The sequence below is a fragment of the Cervus elaphus genome, chromosome 1 (assembly GCF_910594005.1).
Source record: "Cervus elaphus chromosome 1, mCerEla1.1, whole genome shotgun sequence".
In the NCBI taxonomy this organism is placed as follows: domain Eukaryota; kingdom Metazoa; phylum Chordata; class Mammalia; order Artiodactyla; family Cervidae; genus Cervus; species Cervus elaphus.
The window spans coordinates 42,685,826-42,707,959 of NC_057815.1; the positions used below are offsets into that span (position 1 = coordinate 42,685,826).

The 22,134-nt window shown below is 45.5% G+C and overlaps 2 protein-coding genes across 3 annotated transcripts; one reads left to right on the forward strand and one right to left on the reverse strand.

Moving 5' to 3' along the window:
* Positions 1-108: 108 nt before the first annotated feature.
* On the forward strand, positions 109-11,473 carry CD3E (CD3e molecule). 2 transcript variants are annotated; one of them, XM_043900421.1, is made up of 8 exons: positions 109-250; positions 363-471; positions 2,537-2,554; positions 7,869-7,886; positions 8,312-8,533; positions 9,367-9,534; positions 9,876-9,922; positions 10,770-11,473. In XM_043900421.1, exons 2-8 carry the CDS (start codon positions 423-425, stop codon positions 10,824-10,826), a joined length of 579 nt encoding a protein of 192 aa, XP_043756356.1. In that variant the 5' UTR covers positions 109-250; positions 363-422; the 3' UTR covers positions 10,827-11,473. The 2 variants fall into 2 exon arrangements, with proteins under 2 accessions (XP_043756356.1, XP_043756365.1); XM_043900430.1 differs by having other exon boundaries at positions 209-250; positions 366-471.
* Positions 11,474-15,650: 4,177 nt separating this feature from the next.
* CD3D (CD3d molecule) lies at positions 15,651-20,786 on the reverse strand. Its single transcript, XM_043900443.1, has 5 exons — positions 20,550-20,786; positions 18,614-18,820; positions 18,048-18,179; positions 17,734-17,777; positions 15,651-17,488 (listed from the first exon to the last, which is right to left on the reverse strand). Exons 1-5 carry the CDS (start codon positions 20,602-20,604, stop codon positions 17,423-17,425), a joined length of 504 nt encoding a protein of 167 aa, XP_043756378.1. The 5' UTR covers positions 20,605-20,786; the 3' UTR covers positions 15,651-17,422.
* Between the last annotated feature and the right edge of the window lie 1,348 nt (positions 20,787-22,134).

The following is a 22,134-nucleotide window of genomic DNA, read 5'->3' on the forward strand; positions in this document are numbered from 1 at the left end:
AGAAGGGAGCCCCAATGTGGGGGGTGCGTTGTGCAAGGCCTGGGCAGCTAAGTTGCACGTATTTCACAGCACCTTCAGGTCTCCGTCGTCCAATGGGAGGACATGGGGCCCAACTCTCCCCAGCCAACCCAGGTGGCTGCCTCCGTCTCAAACGTAGAACCCTTCAGGCCCAGAGGCCCCTCCACACTTCCTGTGTGGGGTTCAGAAACCCGCCTCCCCTCCCAGCCAAAGGTGCCTGCTTCGGAAAATGGTGAGTCTCTCTCTTACAAAGCCCCCTTTTTCATCCCAGCATTGGGAGTAATGGCCCCAGGGTCCTCAACTCCAGCAGGGGTTTTGAAAAAGTCCTCTGGTTTCTTTTTCAGAAGTTGTGAGCCAACTGGCCTCCGCCATCTTAGGTAGAGTGAGTGTCCAGTGAGGGAAGGATGCAGTCGGGGAATCTCTGGCGAGTTCTGGGACTCTGCCTCTTATTAGGTGAGTAGGATGGAATGAAAATATGGGTGTTTCTCAAGACCATGAAAGGCTCACTGCCTACCCTGGTGCTGCCCAGTGTATCAAGAAGCCTCATTTTCTAGAAAATGTAAGGAAGTGTTGGTGCAGTGTTAGCACAGGGAACTAGGGCTAGGCTAGTGTGTTCCCAAAAGACCTTTCAGAGAACAGCTAAAGGAAAGCAGTTGAGGTGATCATATCTACTGAAAGCAAGGAGATCTTTGTGCCTCCGAGAAAAAGCTTGTTCTGTCAGTGAACAGCCCAGCCCTTATGAACTAACACAAAGGAGATTAGAGGAGTTAGCCTTCACTGTTTATTGCGAGGAGAGTAGATGGTTGAACCCAAACTCTGCACCAAGTATACGGCAAGCTTAGTATCTGAGACAGTGAAGCACCTCATAATTTCCAGTCCTTTTCAATTGACCAAGTGCTTTCAATTACTTTAGTCCTGTTGGAAGGAAGGTGGAATATAAATTGATAAGTAATTAAGAGGCTTTCCATAGCTCATATCAGACAAAGATTTTTTTTTTAAGGTTGCTGTTTACTGAGTGCCAGATACTGTGTTACAAAAAGTCTTTACCCGTGTTAACTAATTTAATCTTTCCCTCCACCTTGGAAGGTAAACGTTACACGTATCTCGTTTCAGTGGTCCCCAGCCTTTTGTGCACCAGAGACCAGTCTCGTAGAAGACAATTTTGCCACGGATTGGGGTGGGGGTTCATTTCAGGATGTTTCAAACACATTACATTTATTGTGCACTTTGTTTCTAATCTAATGCTGCCACTGATCTGATAGAAGGTACCCATCTGTGGCCCAGAGGTTGGGGACCTCTGCCCTATTTTACAGATGTAAAAAACTAGTACTCAAAGAAGTTCAATAGCTTGTTTAAAACCACAGTTAGTAAGTGCTGAAGCTGATCTAGGAACTCAGAACTGCCTACCGCCTGTGCTCTTAATGATGGCATGATGTGAGGCCAAATAGCTCATGAGGGTTTTATTTTAGAGATCTAGAAAACACTATCACAGCTGGGGCTTGCATCTCAGAGTTACAGCCATGGCGTCTCCACTTCCTGCTTCATCTTGGGTTTCTCTAGCTTGAGCGTGCACACGAGTCACCGGGGAATCTTGTTAAATTTCAACTTCTGCTTCAGTGGGTCTGGAGTGGAACTGCCCTTCTGCCTTTATAACAAGCTCTCTGGCTCATTTGTCTCCTACTGGTCCAGGGAACATGTTTGGAGTGTCAAGGGGCAGAGTGTGACTCCTCAAGGCATTGGGTTATAGCCCCATAGTATAAACTGTGCTCTGCAGAGAGAGAGAGGGACTACCAAAGACCCAACCACCCCTAGAGGTTTGGCCTCATGAGAATGTGCCCAGGCTGCTCTGGTTACAGTGATTGGGAGGGGTGTCTCACCCAGTATAGAGGCTGTTGATAAAATAGGTACACATGAAACTTGAAAGTGATGTCAGGAAAACAGGTCACTACAGAGAATCCGGATTGCTGCTGAGTGCAGGGACTCTGGAGGACCCAGTGGAAATATGATCAGACTCTTCAATGCACAGGCTCTAGCTGATGAGTAATTGGTTTCAAATATTCCTATCTCTGTCTCAAGTAAAAAACAAATGGGAAAACCGAACCATCAGACCAGCAGGAGTCAGAGATGGAACAAGAATCTCAATCTTTGTACCTAACCCAGAGCTTGTTTTTCTTCCACAGTCAAGAGATTTCTTTTTAAAATGGAGGCTGGGCTGCAAAACTCTCTCGCTCTTTCTCCATCTCCCCAGAAGCACCCCTCAACTTTTTCTAACGTCTGTTTGTCAAATGCTGTGTGTTCATGTTTAACGCTAGGAGCTTCCTTCTGTCTCATCCCAAATTGACCAAAAACCCCGGATCAGTACCTAGATGTCCATATCACTCACAGCGTATAGGGTTAACTGTGATCCAGAAGTGGGTGGGAAGGACCATAGTTGCTCAGAAAAGGTCAGACTATAGAATTGGAATTTCAAAGTCACTCACAACATTTACTAACTCTTTTCTTCTTCTTTATTTTCTAGTTGGTGCTTGGGCACAAGGTGAGTTATGCTTTTTCTTTCCTTGTTATCAAATCAGCCCAGTCTGTTTTGTACTTAGGAATGTTTTCACTAGACCTCCTACAGAGACCAATAAAAGGGATTTCTCTCGTCTTCTCCTTTGCCTTTTCCTCACAAGTCTAGGGATAGTTCTAGCCAAGAAGAGGAATGCAACAGAGATCATAGGAAATAATGAGTGTTAACTATTCAGAAGAAAAGAATTGAGCCAACTAAAACAATGCCAAGTTTTCATTTCCTATTTGATGTGAGTTTTTGTGGAGGATTTGTGGCTTGAATGCATGCCTAGAGAGGCACTGAATAGGCCTCTGGGCCAGCATTTGAGTTCACATTCAGTATTACATGTCCAGGGACTTCCCTGGTGGTCCAAGGTTAAGACTCTGCACTTCCAGTGTGTGGGAGCATAGGTTCCATTCCTGGAGAGGGCCATAAGATTCCACATGCTGTGGGGTATGACCAAAAAGTAAAAAAAAAAAAAGAAGAAGAAGAATTACATGTCCAAATACTCTGAAAGTGTATGTGTGTGCATGCATGTTTATTCATATGTGCATATGCATATGAGTGTGCCTGGCCTGGACTTACCTCCTCAGTCATAGAAGAGAGGCAGGAATATCCCAATATTGGAAGGCTTTCTCTTCATTTCAGCTCCTCCAAATTGAATGAACCAATTTTGTGTTAAAAGGCAGGCACTGGGCCAGTCTCCATTACATGGCATTAATCTGCCTAAATGGTAGTGTCCTTAGAATCCTTTTTAAAAAATACATCATGGAGAATGTGTTAATGTTACCTTACTGACAGATGGGATGTGTTGAGAGCACTGATAAACGCCAGAAAAACTAATCTCTTCTGCATGCTATTGGTCATTTGGGGTTGGGTTTTGTTTTTTTTTTTTAATTTATTTATTTGGCTGTGTAGGGTCTTACTTGCAGCACATGGGCTGTTTTGTTGCTCCTCATAGTATGTGGACTTCCTTGCCCTGGGGCATGTAGGATCTTACTTCCCCAACCAGGGATTGAACCCACATCCTCTGCATTGCAAGGCAGATTCTTAACCACTGGGCCACCAGGGAAGTCCTGGGGTTGGTTTTTGTTTATCGTTTAATTTATGCCCAATACAGATCTTCCTTTTTTGCCACCTTTATTGGAATATAGTTGACATATAACATGGTATAAGTTTAAGGTGTACAATGTGATAATTTTATGCCTGCCTGCTAAGTCACTTCAGTTATGTCCAACTCTTTGCAACCCTGTGGACTGTAGCCTTCCAGGCTCCTCTATCCATGGGATTCTCCAGGCAAGAATACTGGAGTGGGTTGCCATTTCCTGCTCCAGGGGATCTTCCCGACCCAGGAACAGAACCCGTATCTCTTATGTCTCCTGCACTGGCAGGCGGTTCTTTACCACTAGTGCCAATTATATTTTTAATTTTATAAATATATTTTTATATTTATGTATCGAATAGACATTATATTCAAAATGATTACTTAGGACCCTTTTTTTATACCTAATTAGCCACCAGTTTTTTTAATGTAGAACATGAAAGAGTTTTTCATATGCAACCATGGGAAATTTAAATATCCATTGTTTTCTGAAGATTGAGGGCAGAGTCCTAATCCAGGGTGGAAGGGTCTGACCTTATTAGCTGATAGGAACGTTTCAAATAGTTTCTTTTTCAGATTCAGAAGAAATTGGTAAGAGGATTTTCGCTCTGTACGACTTCCTTTCAAATGTGGATCAAAATGATCATGACATATCACAGTAATAAATACTAAGAGCCAGAACCATTAGACAGAAAATATAATTATCTTTCAATAGAATCTGTATGAGATGTGCCTATGTTTGTTGCTAACTGTCAGGTCCGATTATAGCTGAGTGATGTGTATTCCTGAGCATCCATTCAGGAAAGAATATATATGCGGGTGTGGGTTGGAATTTTTTGTGTATATCATGAATTCATTGAAGGCCAAAACACCACCTTATTTACTTGGCCAAATACACGGGCTTCCCAGGTGGCTCAAATGGTAAAGTATCCACCTGCAATGCAGGAGACCTGGTTTTGATCCCTGGGTCAGGAAGATGCCCTGGAGAAGGGCATGGTAACCCACTCCAGTATTCTTGCCTGGAGAATCCCATGGACAGAGAAGCCCAGTGGGCTACAGTCCATGGGATCACACAGTCGGACATGACTGAGCCACTAACACTTTACTTTTACTTCTAACACACATGGTAGGTGCTCAATATGTGTGTGTGTGTGTGTGTGCGCGCGCGCGCGCGTGTGAACAGGTGCTCAATATCTGTTTTTTTAATGAATAAATGATCATGCATATGACTGCATCACTAGTTCCTTCCCTTCAAGAAGCTGAAGGTCTTTGGAATTCCCTGGAAGTCCAGCAGTTAGAACCTTTTACTTTCACTGCTGAGGGCCTGGGTTCAATCCCTGGTCAGGGAACTAAGATCCCACAAGCCACATGGTTAGGCAAAAAAAAAAAAAAAGCTGATGGTCTTATTTGAAAGACAAATAATTGGTAATATAATCTGTTTCCTGCTATGAGTAAAGAGTAAAATAAAATATAAACAGATGCATGGCCAACTCTGCAAAGGATATAGTTGGGGAAAGCTCCCCAGGGGAGGTGATTCTTGAGTTGAGTTTTAAAGGGTGAGCTTGTATTTTAAGGAACAATATCTCAGGCAGTGGAGAAGGTTATGGAGTGTGAGGCTAAGAGACTAACTCTGAAGCTAGACCATCATATCCTTGCTCAACTTCTTACTTGCTGAGTGTCTGAATAATTTTCTTAACTTCTCCATGCCATAGCATTATTACATGTGAAATATAAATAATAATGATACCTAGCTTGTAGAGTTGTTATGAGGATTGATTGACTTACTTAGAATATTATCTGATGGGTGGAAAGCAGTTGGTAGAGTTTAGCTATCATTGTATGGGAAATATGCAGGCTAAATAATAAGCATTATAGTTTACTGAGCATACATGTTCTAGGAATTGCCCTTAATATTCTACCTGAATTTCCTCACATAATTCTCCTAACATTCCCACTCTACAGATAAGAAAACCAAGACTTAGAAAATAAAAATATAGTCCAATCATATATATAAATATAAATGCATATTTATCTGATGCTGAAACTAATTTTTTTTTCATTTATTTTTATTAGTTGGAGGCTAATTACTTCACAACATTGCAGTGGGTTTTGTCATACATTGACATGGATCAGCCATGGAGTTACATGTATTCCCCATCCTGATCCCCCCTCCCACCTCCCTCTCCACCCGATTCCTCTGGGTCTTCCCAGTGCACCAGGCCCGAGCACTTGTCTCATGCATCCCACCTGGGCTGGTGATCTGTTTCACTATAGATAATATACATGCTGTTCTCTCGAAACATCCCACCCTCACCTTCTCCCACAGAGTCCAAAAGTCTGTTCTGTACTGAAACTAATTTTTTAAAAAATATTTATTTGGCTACACCAGGTCTTAGTTGCAGCTTGTGGGATCTAGTTCCCTGACCAGCGATCTAACCCAGGTCCCCTGCATAGGGAGCACAGTCTCAGCCACTGGACCACCAGGGAAGTCCCTGAAACTCATTTTTTTAATCATTATGAATATGTACAAAATTTTTGTGAGCATATGTCCTGTTTCTAAGTATAGACATCTAAGGGAATTTCCTGGTGGTCCAGTGGTTAAGATTCTGTGCTTCCACTGCAGGGACCATGGGTTCGATCCCTGGTTGAGGAACTGAAATCCCACATGCCATGGAGCACAGCAAAATAATAATAATAAAACAAGTGCTTCTAAGCATAGACATCTAGGCCATTGTATGAGAATGTATTGGTCTGCGCTTCACTACTGAATTTATGTCAAAAAGAGTTGTGAACCATTTTTGCTTTTCCAAACAAACATACCATGCAGAGTGAAATTTCTATTTACTTCTAAATTATTTTATGATTTCTAGTTTAATATTTCTAAGAAATATCAATGCTGAAAAATTATTTCCAAGTCAAAATATTATCGATGATCTACTGTCATTATACTCAGCTCCCCATTATTAGCATATAGGTAAACCTGCAGAATGACTTGTTTACATTCCATATGATCTCCGCTGGAGGGCTGACTGAGCAACTGGATCAGTACTCTGTTCTGTTCTCCATTAGCAGGACCCCCAGAAGGAGAGAAAGAAAATAAAAAACACCTTTCTTGAGCATCTGCAATGCACCATTCATTTTCAGTTTCATAATCCATTTAGTTCTCACAAATACCTTGTGAGGTGGATGGTTTATCTGCTTCCCAGATGAAGAAACTGAAGCTCAGAGAAGTTAAATGATTTTCCCTTGGTCATACAGCCTAAAGCAGATCTGGGATTCAAACACAGGGTTTCTGACTCAGTCCAGTGTTCTGTCCCCATAGCACACTGTAGCAAAACACCCCCAATAGAGAGAGGGGTGTCTCTGAGCATCACGCTCTGCTCTTCCAGCTGTTACATATTCAGACTCAAGTATGCTTGAGCATACTTTCCCCAGTGCTGCCTAGGGTCCCAGCCACAGGTCTTCCAGGAAACCAGGGTGCTCCCCATCCCTACTTCCTAGGGCAAAATTATCTACTCTGGGGAATTTTGCTGGATCCCCAAATTTTATTAGTGGATTTCAGTTGTCCATACCTATAGTTCTAACATATATAATTAAGAGCTGATTGTACTGAGATATAGTTTAAAATAATGTCACTTTTTATTAGAAGAATTATTTCCTTAAAATATATATAGAACTTCACATAATTTAAGGGTAATAACATGAAAGTGGCATGGAATAAGAAGAAAGATATTTGATCTCTACTATGAGGGTTTCTGTTAGTTATAAGAAAGAACTTCTGAATAATGAAAAACAGATGAGTATAAGAATCAGTGATTCAAAGAAATGAAGGTCTTTATCTCTGAGAAGGATATGATATCCCTTTCATATCCATCTGGAATATGGTTCTTGCTAATGCAAGAGAAAAAATTTGAAGATGTCTAGAATTTTTCAACTTTACGATTGTAAGACTTTTTGAGCTTTAGTGGATCTCAGTCTAGAAGTACATGCTGATATGTTCTCAGTTTGATGTACCTGAGTTGTGTCTATGAGCATATCTCTTAGGCCAGGTACATACCTCATCTTCAAGACACGGGACTCCCAAAGAATTCTCTTAGAATTCTTAGCGACAGTGTCTAGCTCCACTTGAAATTTTTTACCTACAGTTTAAACTTCAATCAAGATTATTTTCTTACCATTCTTTCCTTTTTTCATTTTCAGATAATACTGAAGAGAAACGTAAGTTTATCAGTCTTTTATATCTGCTCTATCAATGATGCAGATCTGTGGTTGGGAAGAAGCACCTGATTGAGGGAGATTAACCCCAAGAACTGAGGTCCTCCCAACATTTCTAACTCCCCATTTTAGAAACATTACAAATAAGGACTTCTATAGATTTTCTTTATTTTCACCCTCTCCTTTCAAGTCCCCAAGTCCATGCCTAAACTCTGAAGTCATCTTCAAGAGGTTCTCTAGGGCCCCTTCTCCTGCATCTCTCCTCTTTCACACCCTTTAGCCAACAGAGTCGCCTTTTGACAAGAAAATCTGAGATCTAGGATGTCAGATGACTTTCTGCATTTGGTTGGTTCTTTGGCTACTAACTTGCCTAAAATCTTATTGGTTTCTCTCTTTAAATTTCCCTTCTCTTCTCTCCCATTCCCCAGCATATGAAGTCTCCATCTCTGGAAACACTGTTGAGCTGACGTGCCCTCTAGAGCCTGAAAGTGGAGTAAAATGGAAAAAAAGTGATGAACTAATACCCAAAGGTGATGGGAAACAGCTGTTACTGGAAAATTTTTCAGAAATGGAAAACAGTGGTTATTATCAGTGCTACATAACCGAAGGCAGCACAGAGATGGCACATAAGCTGTACCTGAAAGCAAGAGGTAATACAGGTCTTCAGAGCAAGTACTAGTAGACTCTTTAGGGAGCGTATTCCGAAAGAGCATTCTCAGGATTTCCCCTTACCCAACTTACAGTCCCCTGGCAACTTTGTGCTTCTCCTACACTCAATCCAAGACTATCTGGGGCCACACATCATCAGTATTTTCTGAAATATAGATTAAACATCAATATAGGGCTGTTGGGGTAACCTTAGCACTGGATCCAAAACAACCTCCCAAGAGACAGGACTGGGTATCCTGTCTGCATTATATCCTGTCCAGAAAATATGGGGCCCCAATATTAGTTTATCTGATGCTTTATCCAGACATGAATTCTTCAGGATTTGCAAAAAGGACTCAAAGCTACTCTATGAAAATGTCATAAACTAAGGCATAATCATAAACAATAATGACAGCTAACAATCAATGAATGCTTATTAAGTTTCAAGCACTGTACCAAACACTTGCCCAGGCGTTTCATATAATTCTTACCAACTATATGGGTTCAGTGTTATCTTACTTCCATTTTATATATGAGGAAACACAAGCTTTGCAGGTTCAACACACATTTCAGAATTCTCACAACTAGTGAGTCATGTAGCTGGGATTTGAACCCAGGACTGTCTGACTCCAGAGTCTCCACCCACGAACACCACACTTCATTTGTTGTTATAAAGGTGCTGAAACAGCCTGGGGGCAGAGGGAGGGGTGTCTGGCCATGGCAGGTACGTGAGTACTAAAGGGAGAATGAGCTTCATTTGTTCCTTCCTCATCTCCGGTGTCCTGTGTCTTCCTTTCTGGGGGATTTCTCTTCTCCCCCGATCCCTGCCTCACAGTGTGTGAGAACTGCATGGAGGTGGATCTGATGGTGGTGGTCACAATCATCGTGGTTGACATCTGTGTCACTCTGGGCTTGCTGCTGCTGGTGTATTACTGGAGCAAGAGCCGAAAGGCCAAGGCCACGCCTATGACGAGAGGAGCGGGCGCTGGCGGCAGGCCCCGGGGTAAGATCGAGGAGGAGATGCCCACCAAGGAGGGGATGTCCGGCCCGGGCCAGGTCAAAACAGCTTCTCTAGAACATTCATGGTATGGCCAAGATCTCGACACAGAATGTCCCATCTCAGATTACTCAGAAACCATGGAAGGACCTTGAGCTGAGGTCACAAAATGATAAGAACTGTGTAGGGTCATTAGAGATGGGATGGAAAAAAGGCAAGGAAAAATAGCAGCTGGAACAGAAAAAACTAGAAGTAGAGGGGAGTTTACCACCCTGGATCTGGGTCTCATTTTCACGAGATTGGTGTGTCCTCTTGGAACTGAATCGTTTCCCTTCCCTCCTTTGCAGGACAGAACAGGGAGAGACCACCCCCTGTACCCAATCCAGACTATGAGGTAATGAGGGGCAGAATGGGGGAGGGGTCTTTCTAGAGGAGAAGCGGACAGGTGGGACTGGCCACCTGGCCTGTCAGACACTTCAAAGCCCCTCCTCAGGGCTCCGGGACAACCCACATGTGCCACCTCTGCATCCGTCGTGGTAGCAGGTGGTCATCTCAAAGGCTGCAGGGTTCCCACAACCACAAGCAGAGCGGGTGGCGGTGTTACTCCTCTTTCTCTGGTTTATTCATTAATTAGCTCAGGAGCAGCCATGGGGAATACCATACACCCAAACTCAAACACCATAAACTCATGACTGCCATCCCACCAGCATGTACTTACCAGCTGCTGAAATATGGAAATATTTCACTAGTGAGTAGCCCCAAGCTTTCTCACCCCAACACACATACTACCCAACATCACAGCCCCTCCCCCACTGGACCACCTTTTGATTTGGCAAGTAAAGAGTTACTGCCTGGCATGGCAGAGAATCACCAGGACTGTTCTGACTGATCGATGTGTATGCACCACCAATGGTTAAATATTTTGCATATCACACCTGGACAAACACAACAAATATTTACTGAGCACCAGTCAAGCATGTGGCATTTACTTTTGCATGAGTGACTTCACTTAATTCTGACAAAAGCCCTGAGAAGTGGCCCTTTAGTTTCCCGTTTTTGAGATGGGAAAACTGAGGTTCACAGGAGGTGACCAGATCAACTCTCTTACCAGTTGAACTCACCTCCTGCCTCCTAGCCTAGGATCTTCCCATTGCTCCAAAGCTAATTCTGCAGAGGCCCTTCTTTCTCAGGAATGACTTCCTCCCACCCTGCTGACCACCCGCTCTCTATTCCACCCCTAGCCCATCCGGAAAGGCCAGCGGGACCTGTATGCTGGCCTGAATCAGAGAGGCGTCTGACAACTCCTGATGCCATCTCCCATTGACCCAGGTCTGACTCCTCTCCAGGCCTGCCACGCCCTGTTTGTTCCCTGGGCAAATCCTGGACCCCCAGGAGAACTGTTCCTCTGCCTTGTGGGGAGCTTCCACCCTCAGCCTTGTCCCCAGCGGCCTCCTTCCTGCCTTCTCTGCTGGCGCCCAGTCCAGGGATGCTGCTGCTTTATTATCCTTTGAAACATCATAGCTACTCACCCCTTCACACCTGGCCGGCCTTCTTGTCGGGATATTTATTTCCATTCTTCACGCCGCCCTGCCCCCATTCGTTCCTTCCCCAGTGGATATTACTATTCCCCTTGGTTCCCTCTTTCTACATAGCAACTGCCCCATAGTTGGTTCCCTCTTTCTACGTAGAAACTGCCCCAACCCTAACTATTCCACCCACCTTTCTCTGTTTCTAGCTCTCTTTTTGGAAACCCTTGGTGGGAATGGACTGGGTAAATGCTGGCAGAGGTCCTGCCCTGTTCACAGACCCCAACCCAGAGCTCGCTCTGTGCCCCCTCCCTCCCTGTCTCCACTGCAGACTCCTAGATGGTCATTTGTAGCTCCATGAATGTGCTAAATTCCTTGTCAGCTGAGAAAGAAAAGAAATAAACTGTATTTGGCTGAAAGAGTTGCTGTCCCTCTTTTTTGGGAAGCCCTCAGAGGCTGTCTTGTTTCCTGGACAACACAGGTCCTCCCTACCTTTGACTGTATTCCCAGCTATGACCCCAAATGCAAGTACTACCTGTTTCCACAGCTGGAACAGGCCTTACCTGAAGCTCTCTTTGAAAAGGGCATCGGGGAATAAATCAAAGAGGGGCGGGCGGGGGGGGGGGGGGGGGGGGTGGATACAGAGAAAGGGAAGGAGGAAGAGAGGAAAGGGATGAAGAAGGAAAAGAAAAAAAGGGAGGGAAGGGAAGGAGGGAAGAGAGAAAGAAAGAAAGACAGGGAGAAAAAGAATCATTTGACTAACCCCTTTTGGAGAAAAACAGCAAGGATGACAAAGAATGCCTGATGAATGGTCAGTTCAGAAAACGGGTGAGACAGAAATAGAGGTCTTAAAAGGCAGATGAAGGCGGCGGAAAGAAAACAGGAGGTGGAGGGGTGTGTGTCGGCGGGGGTTGGGATGTGGGGGAGGGGGGATACAGATTTCCACTGCCTCGAGAAGGAAGCCCCTCCGAGGAGAGAAGGAGCCGCCGGGGCTGGGGGAGGGGAGGGAGGAGGTGGAGGTTCGGCAGAGCAGGGATCTCCGCCTCCGCTGCGAGAGGTAGCGCACGGCAGCCAGAAGCCGGCTGTGGTTTAGCCGCCCGGATGTGGGCTGCGCTCTGAGTGAGGGTGATGGGCGCAGAGCAGCAGGGCCCGTGTGGGAGGGCTTCCTTCTCGGCCTCCCAGGGCACATGCTCAGCTTGCAGAGAGCCTTCTGGAGCACTGAGGCTCTCTCAGCCCGGTTCAAATCAGCCGGCTCGCTGCACTCAGAAAACCCTGCTGACCACAGGACTATTTAAGGGTGTGACCACGACTCAGAGAAGTCCTCTGTGGTTTGCAGCCCCCATGTACTGTACACATTCAGCCTCGGTCTTGTGGCTGCTGTTTCTGTTTACTGGCCTGCATTGAAGTTACTTCTGTCCCTGTAAAGCAGTACTTAGGCTCAAAAGGAATCTCCATGACGTTGACCATGACTAGCTGCTGATCAGCAGGCTGGTCCAAGGGTGGCAGTTGTGTCCCAGGTGTATATGATGGTGCCCAGGCAAGGAAGGTATGGCTCAGCATAATGAAAACAATAATAGCGAACATTTAGGAAGCATTTACTCTGCTTGGAGAGTGAAAAAGTTGGCTTAAAGCTCAACATTCAGAAAACTAAAATCATGGCATCTGGTCCCATCACTTCATGGGAAATATATGGGGAAACAGTGGAGACAGTGTCAGACTTTATTTTTTTTGGGCTTCAAAATCACTGCAGATGGTGATTGCAGCCATGAAATTAAAAGGCGCTTACTCCTTGGAAGAAAAGTTATGGACCAACCTAGATAGCACATTAAAAAGCAGAGACATTACTTTGCTAACAAAGGTCTGTCTGGTCAAGGCTATGGTTTTTCCAGTGGTCATGTATGGGTGTGAGAGCTGGACTGTGAAGAAAGCTGATCGCTGAAAAATTGATGCTTTTGAACTGTGGTGTTGGAGAAGACTCTTCAGAGTCCCCAGGACTGCAAGGAGATCCAACCAGTCCATCCTAAAGGAGATCAGTCCTGGGTGTTCATTGGAAGGACTGATGCTGAAGCTGAAACTCCAATACTTTGGCCACCTCACACGGAGAGTTGACGCATTGGAAAAGACCCTGATGCTGGGAGGGATTGGGGGCAGGAGGAGAAGAGGACGACAGAGGATGAGATGGCTGGATGGCATCACCAACTCGATGGACGTGAGTTTGAGTAAACTCTGGGAGTTGGTGATGGACAGGGAGGCCTGGCATGCTGCGATTCATGGGGTCACAAAGAGTCGGACACGGCTGAGAGACTGAACTGAACTGAACTGAACTGAGGAGAAGGCAATGGCACCCCACTCCAGTACTCTTGCCTGGAAAATCCCATGGACGGAGCCTGGTGGGCTGCAGTCCATGGGGTCCTGAAGAGTCGGACAGGACTGAGCGACTTCACTTTCACTTTTCACTTTCATGCACTGGAGAAGGAAATTGCACCCCACTCCAGTGTTCTTGCCTGGAGAATCCCAGGGATGGGGGAGCCTGGTGGGCTGCCGTCTATGGGGTCGCACAGAGTCAGACACGACTGAAGCGACTTAGCAGCAGCAGCAGAAATTGTGCTTGAGGGCTTCTCTGGTGTCTCAGTGGTAAAGAATCCACCTGCCAATGCGAGAGACCTAGGTTCGATCCCTGGGTCAGGAAGATCCCCTGGAGAAGGAAATGGCAACCCACTCAGGTATTCTTGCCTGGAAAAATCCCACGGACAGAGGAGCTTGACGGGCTACAGTCCATGGAGTCATGAAAGAGCTGGGCATGACTTAGTGATGAAACAACAACAGAAATCGTGCTTAGCACTTTACAAGAGTTACCTCGTTTCATCCTGTGACAACTGAGAAGATAGATGTTGTCCTTATTTTACAAATGAGGATATGGGGGCTCAAAGAGGTAAAGTCACTCACCCAAAGTGCATAGTTAGTCAGGGACAGAGGTGGAATTAGCAACCCAGGCTGTCCAACTCCTACACTCTGAACAGGTACCCAGTGCTGACTGTGATCATTAGAAACACTCCATTTCCCTGACTTAAAAATTCTGTATTGAATTGCTTAGGTATTCCTCCTATGACTGCTTTTCTAATCATTCATGTGACAGACCAGCACTGTGCTAAGTACTAAAAGGATAAAAACAGTTTCTGTTTTTAGGGAGCTTACAGTTATGTAAGAGAGGCCAACTATGTAAAAAACGACAGAACAAATGTGAGTGTGCATAGGAGTGCTATAGATGGTAGTATCAGTGCTCCTAAGAGGTACTCGGAGAATTGAGGTGGTCGGCGAAAGCTCCACAGAGAAGGGGAGACTTGAGCTGGGTCTTGAAGGGAAGGATAGATAGAATCTGAAGACAAAAGAGAAGGCATTCCACCCAGTGAGGATGAAATAGAGAACCGAAATAGCCCTTTAGCTAGTAAATAAATTGAATTTAGATTAAAACACTTAGGGATAAATCTGACCAAAAAATGTGTTCACGGGGGCTTCCCTTGTGGCTCAGTGGTAAAGAATCAGCCTGCCAATGCAGGAGACAGGGCTCCGATCCCTGATCCAGGAAGATTCCATGTGCCTCGGAGTAACATAGCCCGTCCACCACAACTCTTAAGCCTGTGCTTTAGAGCCCAGGAGCCGCAGCTACAGAGCCCAAGTGCCACAGCTACTGAAGTCTTCACACCCTACAGCCCGTGCTCTGCAACAAGAGAAGCCACTGCAACTAGAGTAGCCCCTGCTCAACGTAACTAGAGAACGAGAGAAAAGCCCGTGCAGCAACAAAGACCCAGGACAGCCAAAAATATATATATACATATATATATATATTTTTTTTTTTTTTAAAAGGAGATCTGCCTTCTAATTTATAAAAAAGATGTGTTCATGGATTGGAAGACTCCATATCACTAGGATATCTGTTTGCACCAAACTGATCAATAAATTCAAACCAATCCCGATCAAATTCTCAGTAGGCATTTTGTAGTAAGTGAGAAGCCAATTCCTACGGGACTGGAAAGAGAAGAGTTAGACTACTTTCTTTAAAAATTTTATCCTAGCCATTCCACTCCTGAGTACTTATCCAATAGAAATAAGAGTGTATGTCCTTGTATGTATGACCTATATAATGACTTATATATGAATGTTTATAGAAACTTAATTTGTAATAGCCAAAACAAAGAACCACTCAAAAGACAGTCAAGGAGTGAATGGATAAACAGCTTGTGGCATATCCATTCAATGGAATACTACTGACATTAGAAAGGAATGAGCTATAAATAGATGCAACAAGATGATGAATCTCAAAATAATTATGCTGAATGTAAGGAGCCAGACCAAAAAGGGGTATATGTTATATTATTTCACTTAACATAAAACTCTAGAAAATTGGAAACTGATCTATAATGACAGAAAGCTTTTCAGTAGTTGCCTAGAGGATAAACGACTAAGGGAAAATCTGAATGCAAAAGGTCACAAGAAAACTGTCTGGAGTGTTGGGTAGGTTCATACTAACCAAGCATGGTGATGTTTCACAAATGTATACATATGCCAAAGTTTATGAAATTTCACACTTTAAATATATGTAGTTTATTCATCGCACTTTACTTCAATAAAGCTGTTTTAAAAGCACAAAAAAAGGGAGGCAGCTGAAGGGACCCAAGTTTCCAGAAGGGCTCAGGTGAAGGGCAGTGTTTCTCAACCCTGACTTCACATTTGAATCGCTTGAGGCACAATATAATCAGACTCTCTGGAGGGTGGCACACAGGCATCAGGACTTAGAAAGCTCCCCGGGAGATCCAGTGTACAGCAAATGTTGAGAACTGGTGAGTAGTAGAGGGGGATGTAAGGGTACATGAGGAGCATAGGGTCAAAGGAAGTGTGCAGTGCAAGGGAAGGACATGAGCATCGGTCAGTGCAAGCCGTGGAAGCCTTGCCCGGGGAGGACGGATCCTGTGTAAAAGAGGGATCTAGGGCTAGGACTGCAGCAGAAGGGTATAAAGGGAAGGAATAACTCATAACCATGAATGAAGCATTGTAAATCGGAAGTGCATTCTGTCTCTAACAGAGTCAGAGTCTGTATGTATCTCAAGGAGATAGGGAAGAATTATCCAGATCTCTGGCTATGTGGTTATTAATAATTTTCTCTTTTGGGAACCTTGGCCTAAGAAACTCCCGCTCTCATTAAACTGCCCTGAAGTTCCTTGAATTACTCTTACACAGAGAATAGAAAGAGGGTTTCCCACCCGTGGTAGACAGGAATGGGCATAAAGGACACAAAAGAAGAAGTGGCTTCAATTCTTCCTCTAAACCAGAGAGTCTTTGAATTGGAGCTGCTTCAGAATTACCTGGAGACCCAAGCACGTTCCCAAGTGGGACCCAAGTGTATTTTTTATTTTTTTTCAAGTTGTGCTTAAATTTTTTTTTTTTAAATTTTTTGGCTTTGCAGTATGCAGGATCTTAGTTTCCCAACCAGGGATTGAACCCAGGCCCCCTGCATTGGGAGTGCAGAATCTTAACCACTGGACTGCCAGGAAAAGTCACTGTATTTTTAAAATAAATCCCAAAGTTTCAGAACAAATACTAACCCAATGGCTAAAGATGACATCTATTGAAAATATCCCAATTCCCCACCCGGTCTCAGACTCCAGCTTTCCAAGTGAGTGGAAAAAGATCACATGTTTTAAATGATGAAGAGGTTCTGATGCCAATTTATTATGCAGAAGGCAGGGCGGAGCAGGGACAGGTTCTAGGGAAAGAAAACAGAATGGTACCTTCTATACAGGGAAATGGGTACTAAAGAGGCCTTGACTGAAACCTCCGCATAGTTGGTGGCTACCAGTCCACAGGGATCATAAAGCCAGGGCCAGCCACTTAGGAGAAGCGGGACTTTGTCCTGCACATTCTCAGACCCTTGATTAGAAGTGATTCCCCAGGGCCCTCGATGTCTCTGCTACCTCCACTTGTGATGTCATGGAAACTTCTATGTGGCTGTGTACATAAAGACAGCAGCCCACCCTCGCCTGCGGTGAGGAAGTCAAAGCTGTAGAAGGATTTAACAGGGGACTGGAGCCAAGAGAATGCAGCAGGCCGGTCCTGCATCCAGGGAGCCCACCAGTGGGACAGAAACACCAGTGGGCCAGGATATGGTGAAAGATCACCCATCACACAGTCCATGGGGGGCAGAGGACAGAAGTCATGAAGGAAGGACACAGGTGGGCAGCACTGCCATGCCATGCCCAGGAACCTTCAAAAATCCGGGCACCTGCTAAGCAGAGGAGGACATCTTTCTTGACTGAGCAAGGAGAGATGGTCCAGTTGATAACTGATGTGCCTAGAAGCCACCAGCCTCAGGTTCATTTGTTCCGACCCCACTTATCACCAAGACGGCTGTACTGAGCATCATTGCGCTCTCGAAGGGGCTAAGAGATGAGAAAGGGGAACAGGGAGGCAGGGTTAGAACTCTCCCATGGGGAACCCCAGCAGAACCCAGAGACGAGAACTCATGGGACTCTCCAGTGATGAATTCCCCACTAGGACCTTCACACACACACACACACACACACACACACACACAAACGCGCGCGCGCCCCTTAAACATACTGTCAGGTTCTCCATTCCCACTCGCTCCTCCTGCCATTCTCATCTTTCTCCCCTCAGGGCTCACCTGATAGAGCTGGTCATTCCCCATCAGAACTTGAGTGTCAGCAGCTAGAAGACCCAGAGAAAGACAGTCAGCAAGGGCCAAGGAGGTGGCACAGTGAGGCCCATGAATGCTGCCAGGAGACCGAAGCTACAAACACCCTCAGAAGCCTGCATGAGCTTTGTGGGCACCCAAGTTCTGTCAGTAACCAGTTATAGGAGTCCTTAGGAGATTGCAGTGGTGAAGCCCAGATAAGGCACAACCCAATGCCAGCCCCATTCCTTAGCAGGTGCACACACACAGCCACAACATACACATGGTCTGTCCCTTCTACCTACCCCTGGAGAATCTTCCAGTCTCATGTCCAGCAAAGCAGTAGACACCCAAAGCAAGGAGTACAGTGGCAATGATGTCGGTGATGACGATGCCTGCCAGGGTGGCTGAGTCCAGCTCCACACAGTTCTGGCACACTGTGGGGGAAGCGAGGCCGGAAGAGAAGGGGAGGGTCTTCAAGATCAGGGAACCATCTCTGCCTCTTAGGGCAGCCCCAGGAGCTCTCATATCAAGACCCAAACTTGGAAAAAGGCCTGCCAAGAGCCTTGCTACATCCACCTTTAACCTTCAGTCCAAGAAGTAGTCTCAGGTTTGTAGGAACTTAAAAAAGGCAGTAGGCCAGCCAGGCTCCAGACCAAGCCCCTACTGCTTGGGTCACAAGACTACTATTGCTCTTTTACCATTAAGCTCTTTCCCACTTAAAGCTTCAAAATCTGGCTCATACCCTTACAAGAGCAGGCCAGTTTGTTGAGAGCACAAATCGGTACACTAGAGCTCCCTCCAGCTAGGAAGTTCTCATGTCCGGATGCCCCCACCTATTCCACCCCCAAAGGATCCTGGAAGCACATACTTCGAAAGTATACTTGCAGAGTAGATTTAGCATTTTCATTGCCGCACTGATACATTCCTCTTGGGTCCTGGATACGTTTTCCTAAGTCCAGACTTTTATTGCCTGACACCTCTTGTCCTGCTGTTCCTTGTAGCACTGTGATGCTGGAATTGCATTTCAAAATTACTTTGTCCTCTAGTTCCATCAGTTTTAGATCGCTGGGATTCACTAAGGAAAAAAAATACCACGATTGGAGCAAGCTCTTTAGTCTGTACCAGGCCACTGTTCTGCTGAGGCTCATTACCTAAGAAGGACCACTATCCAAGTCTAGAACAGTTCAAGGTTTCTGCTGAGAGAGACGGAAGTCACAAGAGAAAGGCTTCAGCAGGCACCCCACAAACTGCAGAGACCAAGAAGGACACAGTGGGGGGTGGTAGGGAAGGCCAAGAGGGAGGGGACATATATAGGCATATAGCTGATTCACTTCATCGTACAACAGAAACTAACACAGCATTGTAAAGAAATTATACTCCAATTAAAAAAAGAGAGAAGGACATGATGGTGCAATCCAAACAGAGGACAGGCCCTGATGAACACAGAGCAAAAAAGAAAATCATGGAGTTGGGTTAATCCCAAACCTTCATGGAAATGTGTTCAGATCACTGAATAGAAGTAGGAAGGGAGCCCAGAATGCTAAAACACCCAAGAGATATTGAAAGGCAGAAGAATGGTTCTCAACTGGAGATGTCCGCATTTTTTTTCTCTAAGAAAACTTCTAATTCTACTTCCCAGCCACCTGCCACACTCCAACATCAACTTCTCATCCTCTTTCCCTCCTCCTCACTCATGGTCAACCACTGCCCAGAGAATGGTACTACCAAAGCCTTTTCCAGGGCCAGTGATGGCTGGGGGTAGGAGGGAAGCTAATATGAATTACCATTCCAATGGTCCAAAAGGGGACCTACGGCAAATCCCATGTAAAGATTTCTAGTTGTTCTACCCATGCTTGGGGGAGAGGGTCAGAAAAAAACTTTTTTTAATTGAATCCTTTCTTGGGGCTCCACACAAGTCAAGTCAAGGGCTGGATGTATGCACAGCATCTTTCTAGGACCACTGAATTGCTATTGACTAAGAACATCTCCACAGCCCATAGAGGCACTGGAATGTATATCTCCAATCCCAGGGAGAAGTGGAATCTACATTGCCCCTGAGATTCATAGTCAGTTACCAATTTGGATAGAAGAGCATCTTTTAGAAAATCCCCCCCAGAGCCATTCCTTGTGCCTGTCAAGAAAGCATGCATATATTCTCAGGGGACACATGTACATCAGATGCTCCACATCATACACTCATGTCTTCCTTGGGGATCCATTTCCAGTGGAAATCCTGACTCTCCCAAAGAAGCTGACTACTAGGGTAACCACTCATCCTGGTTTGCCTGGAACTGAGGGAATTCCTGGAAAATCAGACCATCAGTTTTAAAACCATGCAAACTGGGCTGAGTGCGTCATTCTATCACCCCAAATCTGCCCTCACTCCTGCTCAGCCGCAATTGAACTTCTCTTGAAGCATTTCCCTGAGTGCTGGGCCATGGCCCCAGGTGGTGATGTAATGGTGTCCACATGACCTGGAGTCCTGGACCCCGGAGGCTATCTACCCTAGATGGAACAAAGCTCCCATTACCAGCCCTAGGCTCAGTCGCACACCTACTACAAAACTTCCTATAGATCTCTGGCCTGAGGTCTTCAGAGAGATACTGAAGGCCAAGATGCCCCCCTAGTTAGAGTCAGTCAAAGCCAAGAGCCTGTGCTTCCCAGACACTGTGCTACATCCCAACACGGCCCTCCTTGACAACACTGGTGTACTGAGGCGCTTTTGAATGGCCCTCATTCCAGGTGGTAATGTCCCTCCCAGGTCCTTTCCCCACGAAGCCCCGGTGCACTCGAAGAAGCCTTACCTTGGGAGAGAAGGGCAGCCAGTATCAGGCCAGAGAGAAACCTGCTGTGCTCCATCTCCCAGCAGAATTCATCCAGGAGACAGACACAGGTCACAGACTATCAGCCGGGGTTAAAGCTGCCTTTCCCCAACTGACTCGCGGGTACCCGGAAAAAGTAAAGGGTGGGGGAGGAACTAGAAAACGCCTATTTCTCTGTCTGCTGTTGGTGACAGGAGCGGCTGGGGTAGAGGTAGGCTGGGGGTGGGGTAGGAAAGAAGCAGCTGCAAATCGCTCTCTCTCAGAGTATGGAGTGTGGGAGTGGGGTAGAAGCTGGAAGCAGAGGCTATGGAAAAGGATGCCAGGACTTCTAGGAAGTAGAAGGAGATTCAGAGTGTCCTTTCTTGAGCTGCTGACGAAAAATAAGAAACTCAGTTCCTGTCAGCAACATGATTACATTTACTCTCCATCTGAAAACTGCCACTTCTCAAAACCCTTGATAGAAGCTGTGAATCCCATTCTATAAGCCATACCAGCTAGGTTCCTCCCTTTTCTGGTCTTTCTTGGGACCCTGCCCAAGCTCCTTCTTGGGCCTCCTGGGGTACCAGACTAAGTAGCTTCTTATCAGCGGGAGGTTGGCCTTTAGGGGCCCGCTAATGAGAGATTTGCATCCTGGCTCCAATACTGTCTACCTGCTGGGTCTGTGCCAGTCACAGAATTCTCCAGAGACTAACTCCCTCCATATCATGAAAAGAATTCAAACAGAATGTTTGTATGGTGCCTGACACTTCATAGGACTTCCCTGTAGCTCAAACAGTAAAGAATCTGCCTGCAATGCAGGAGACCTAGGTTCAATCCCTGGGTCGGGAAGATCCTCCGGAGAAGGGAATGGCAATCCATATCCAGTATTCTTGCTTGGAGAACCTCATAGACAGACAAGCATGGAGGACAACAGTTTGTGGGACTGCAAAGAGTCAGACATGACTGAGCAACTAACACTTAATACTGACACTTCACATGTGCTAAGTAAGAGTTATTAATAACAATATAATTGGGACTTCCCTTATGGTCCAGTGGCTAAGACTCCCAATGCAGGGGGCCTGGGTTCAGTCCCTGGTCAGGGACCTAGATCCCACACACCACAGCTAAGAGTTCACATGCCACAAAGAAGACCAAAGATTCCACGTGCTGCAACTAAGACCTGTGCAGCCAAATAAATAAATAAATATTAAAAATAATAATAGCAATATGATTAAGTCACAGGCACAATTGAGCTTCCCCAGGAGACAAATGGAGTTTTTCCTTTTGGGATATGGAGATCCAAAACTGTCTACACTGCTGCAGTTAGACCATACTTTACCCGAGGGTAGAGATTCTACAAGCGTTGCTGGCTTCTGTTTTCCAAACACCTGACGAGAGCTCTGTATGTTTTTGTTGATTCACTGGCTAACTGGCTGAGGGGCCTGAGATCCTGGGAATTCAGCTGAGGACCCTGTCCCTAGAAATGCATTTCCTGTCCTGGAGGAATAATCCTACCTATTCCTTTCCAGGCAGGCACCACTTTGATGATCTCATCTTCAAAGAGCAGTGAAAAAAATCCCTGAACTGA

Coding starts and splice junctions, on each gene's coding strand:
- CD3E (XM_043900421.1), top strand. CDS start 423: ATGCAGTCGGGGAATCTCTGGCGAGTTCTGGGACTCTGCCTCTTATTA. Junction 8,534..9,366: donor GCTGTACCTGAAAGCAAGAG/GTAATACAGGTC, acceptor CCTGCCTCACAG/TGTGTGAGAACTGCATGGAG. Junction 9,923..10,769: donor TACCCAATCCAGACTATGAG/GTAATGAGGGGC, acceptor TTCCACCCCTAG/CCCATCCGGAAAGGCCAGCG.
- CD3D (XM_043900443.1), bottom strand. CDS start 20,604: ATGGAGCACAGCAGGTTTCTCTCTGGCCTGATACTGGCTGCCCTTCTC. Junction 18,821..20,549: donor GGCTGCCCTTCTCTCCCAAG/GTAAGGCTTCTT, acceptor TTTTTTCCTTAG/TGAATCCCAGCGATCTAAAA. Junction 17,778..18,047: donor GACTGGAAGATTCTCCAGGG/GTAGGTAGAAGG, acceptor TGGGTCTTCTAG/CTGCTGACACTCAAGTTCTG.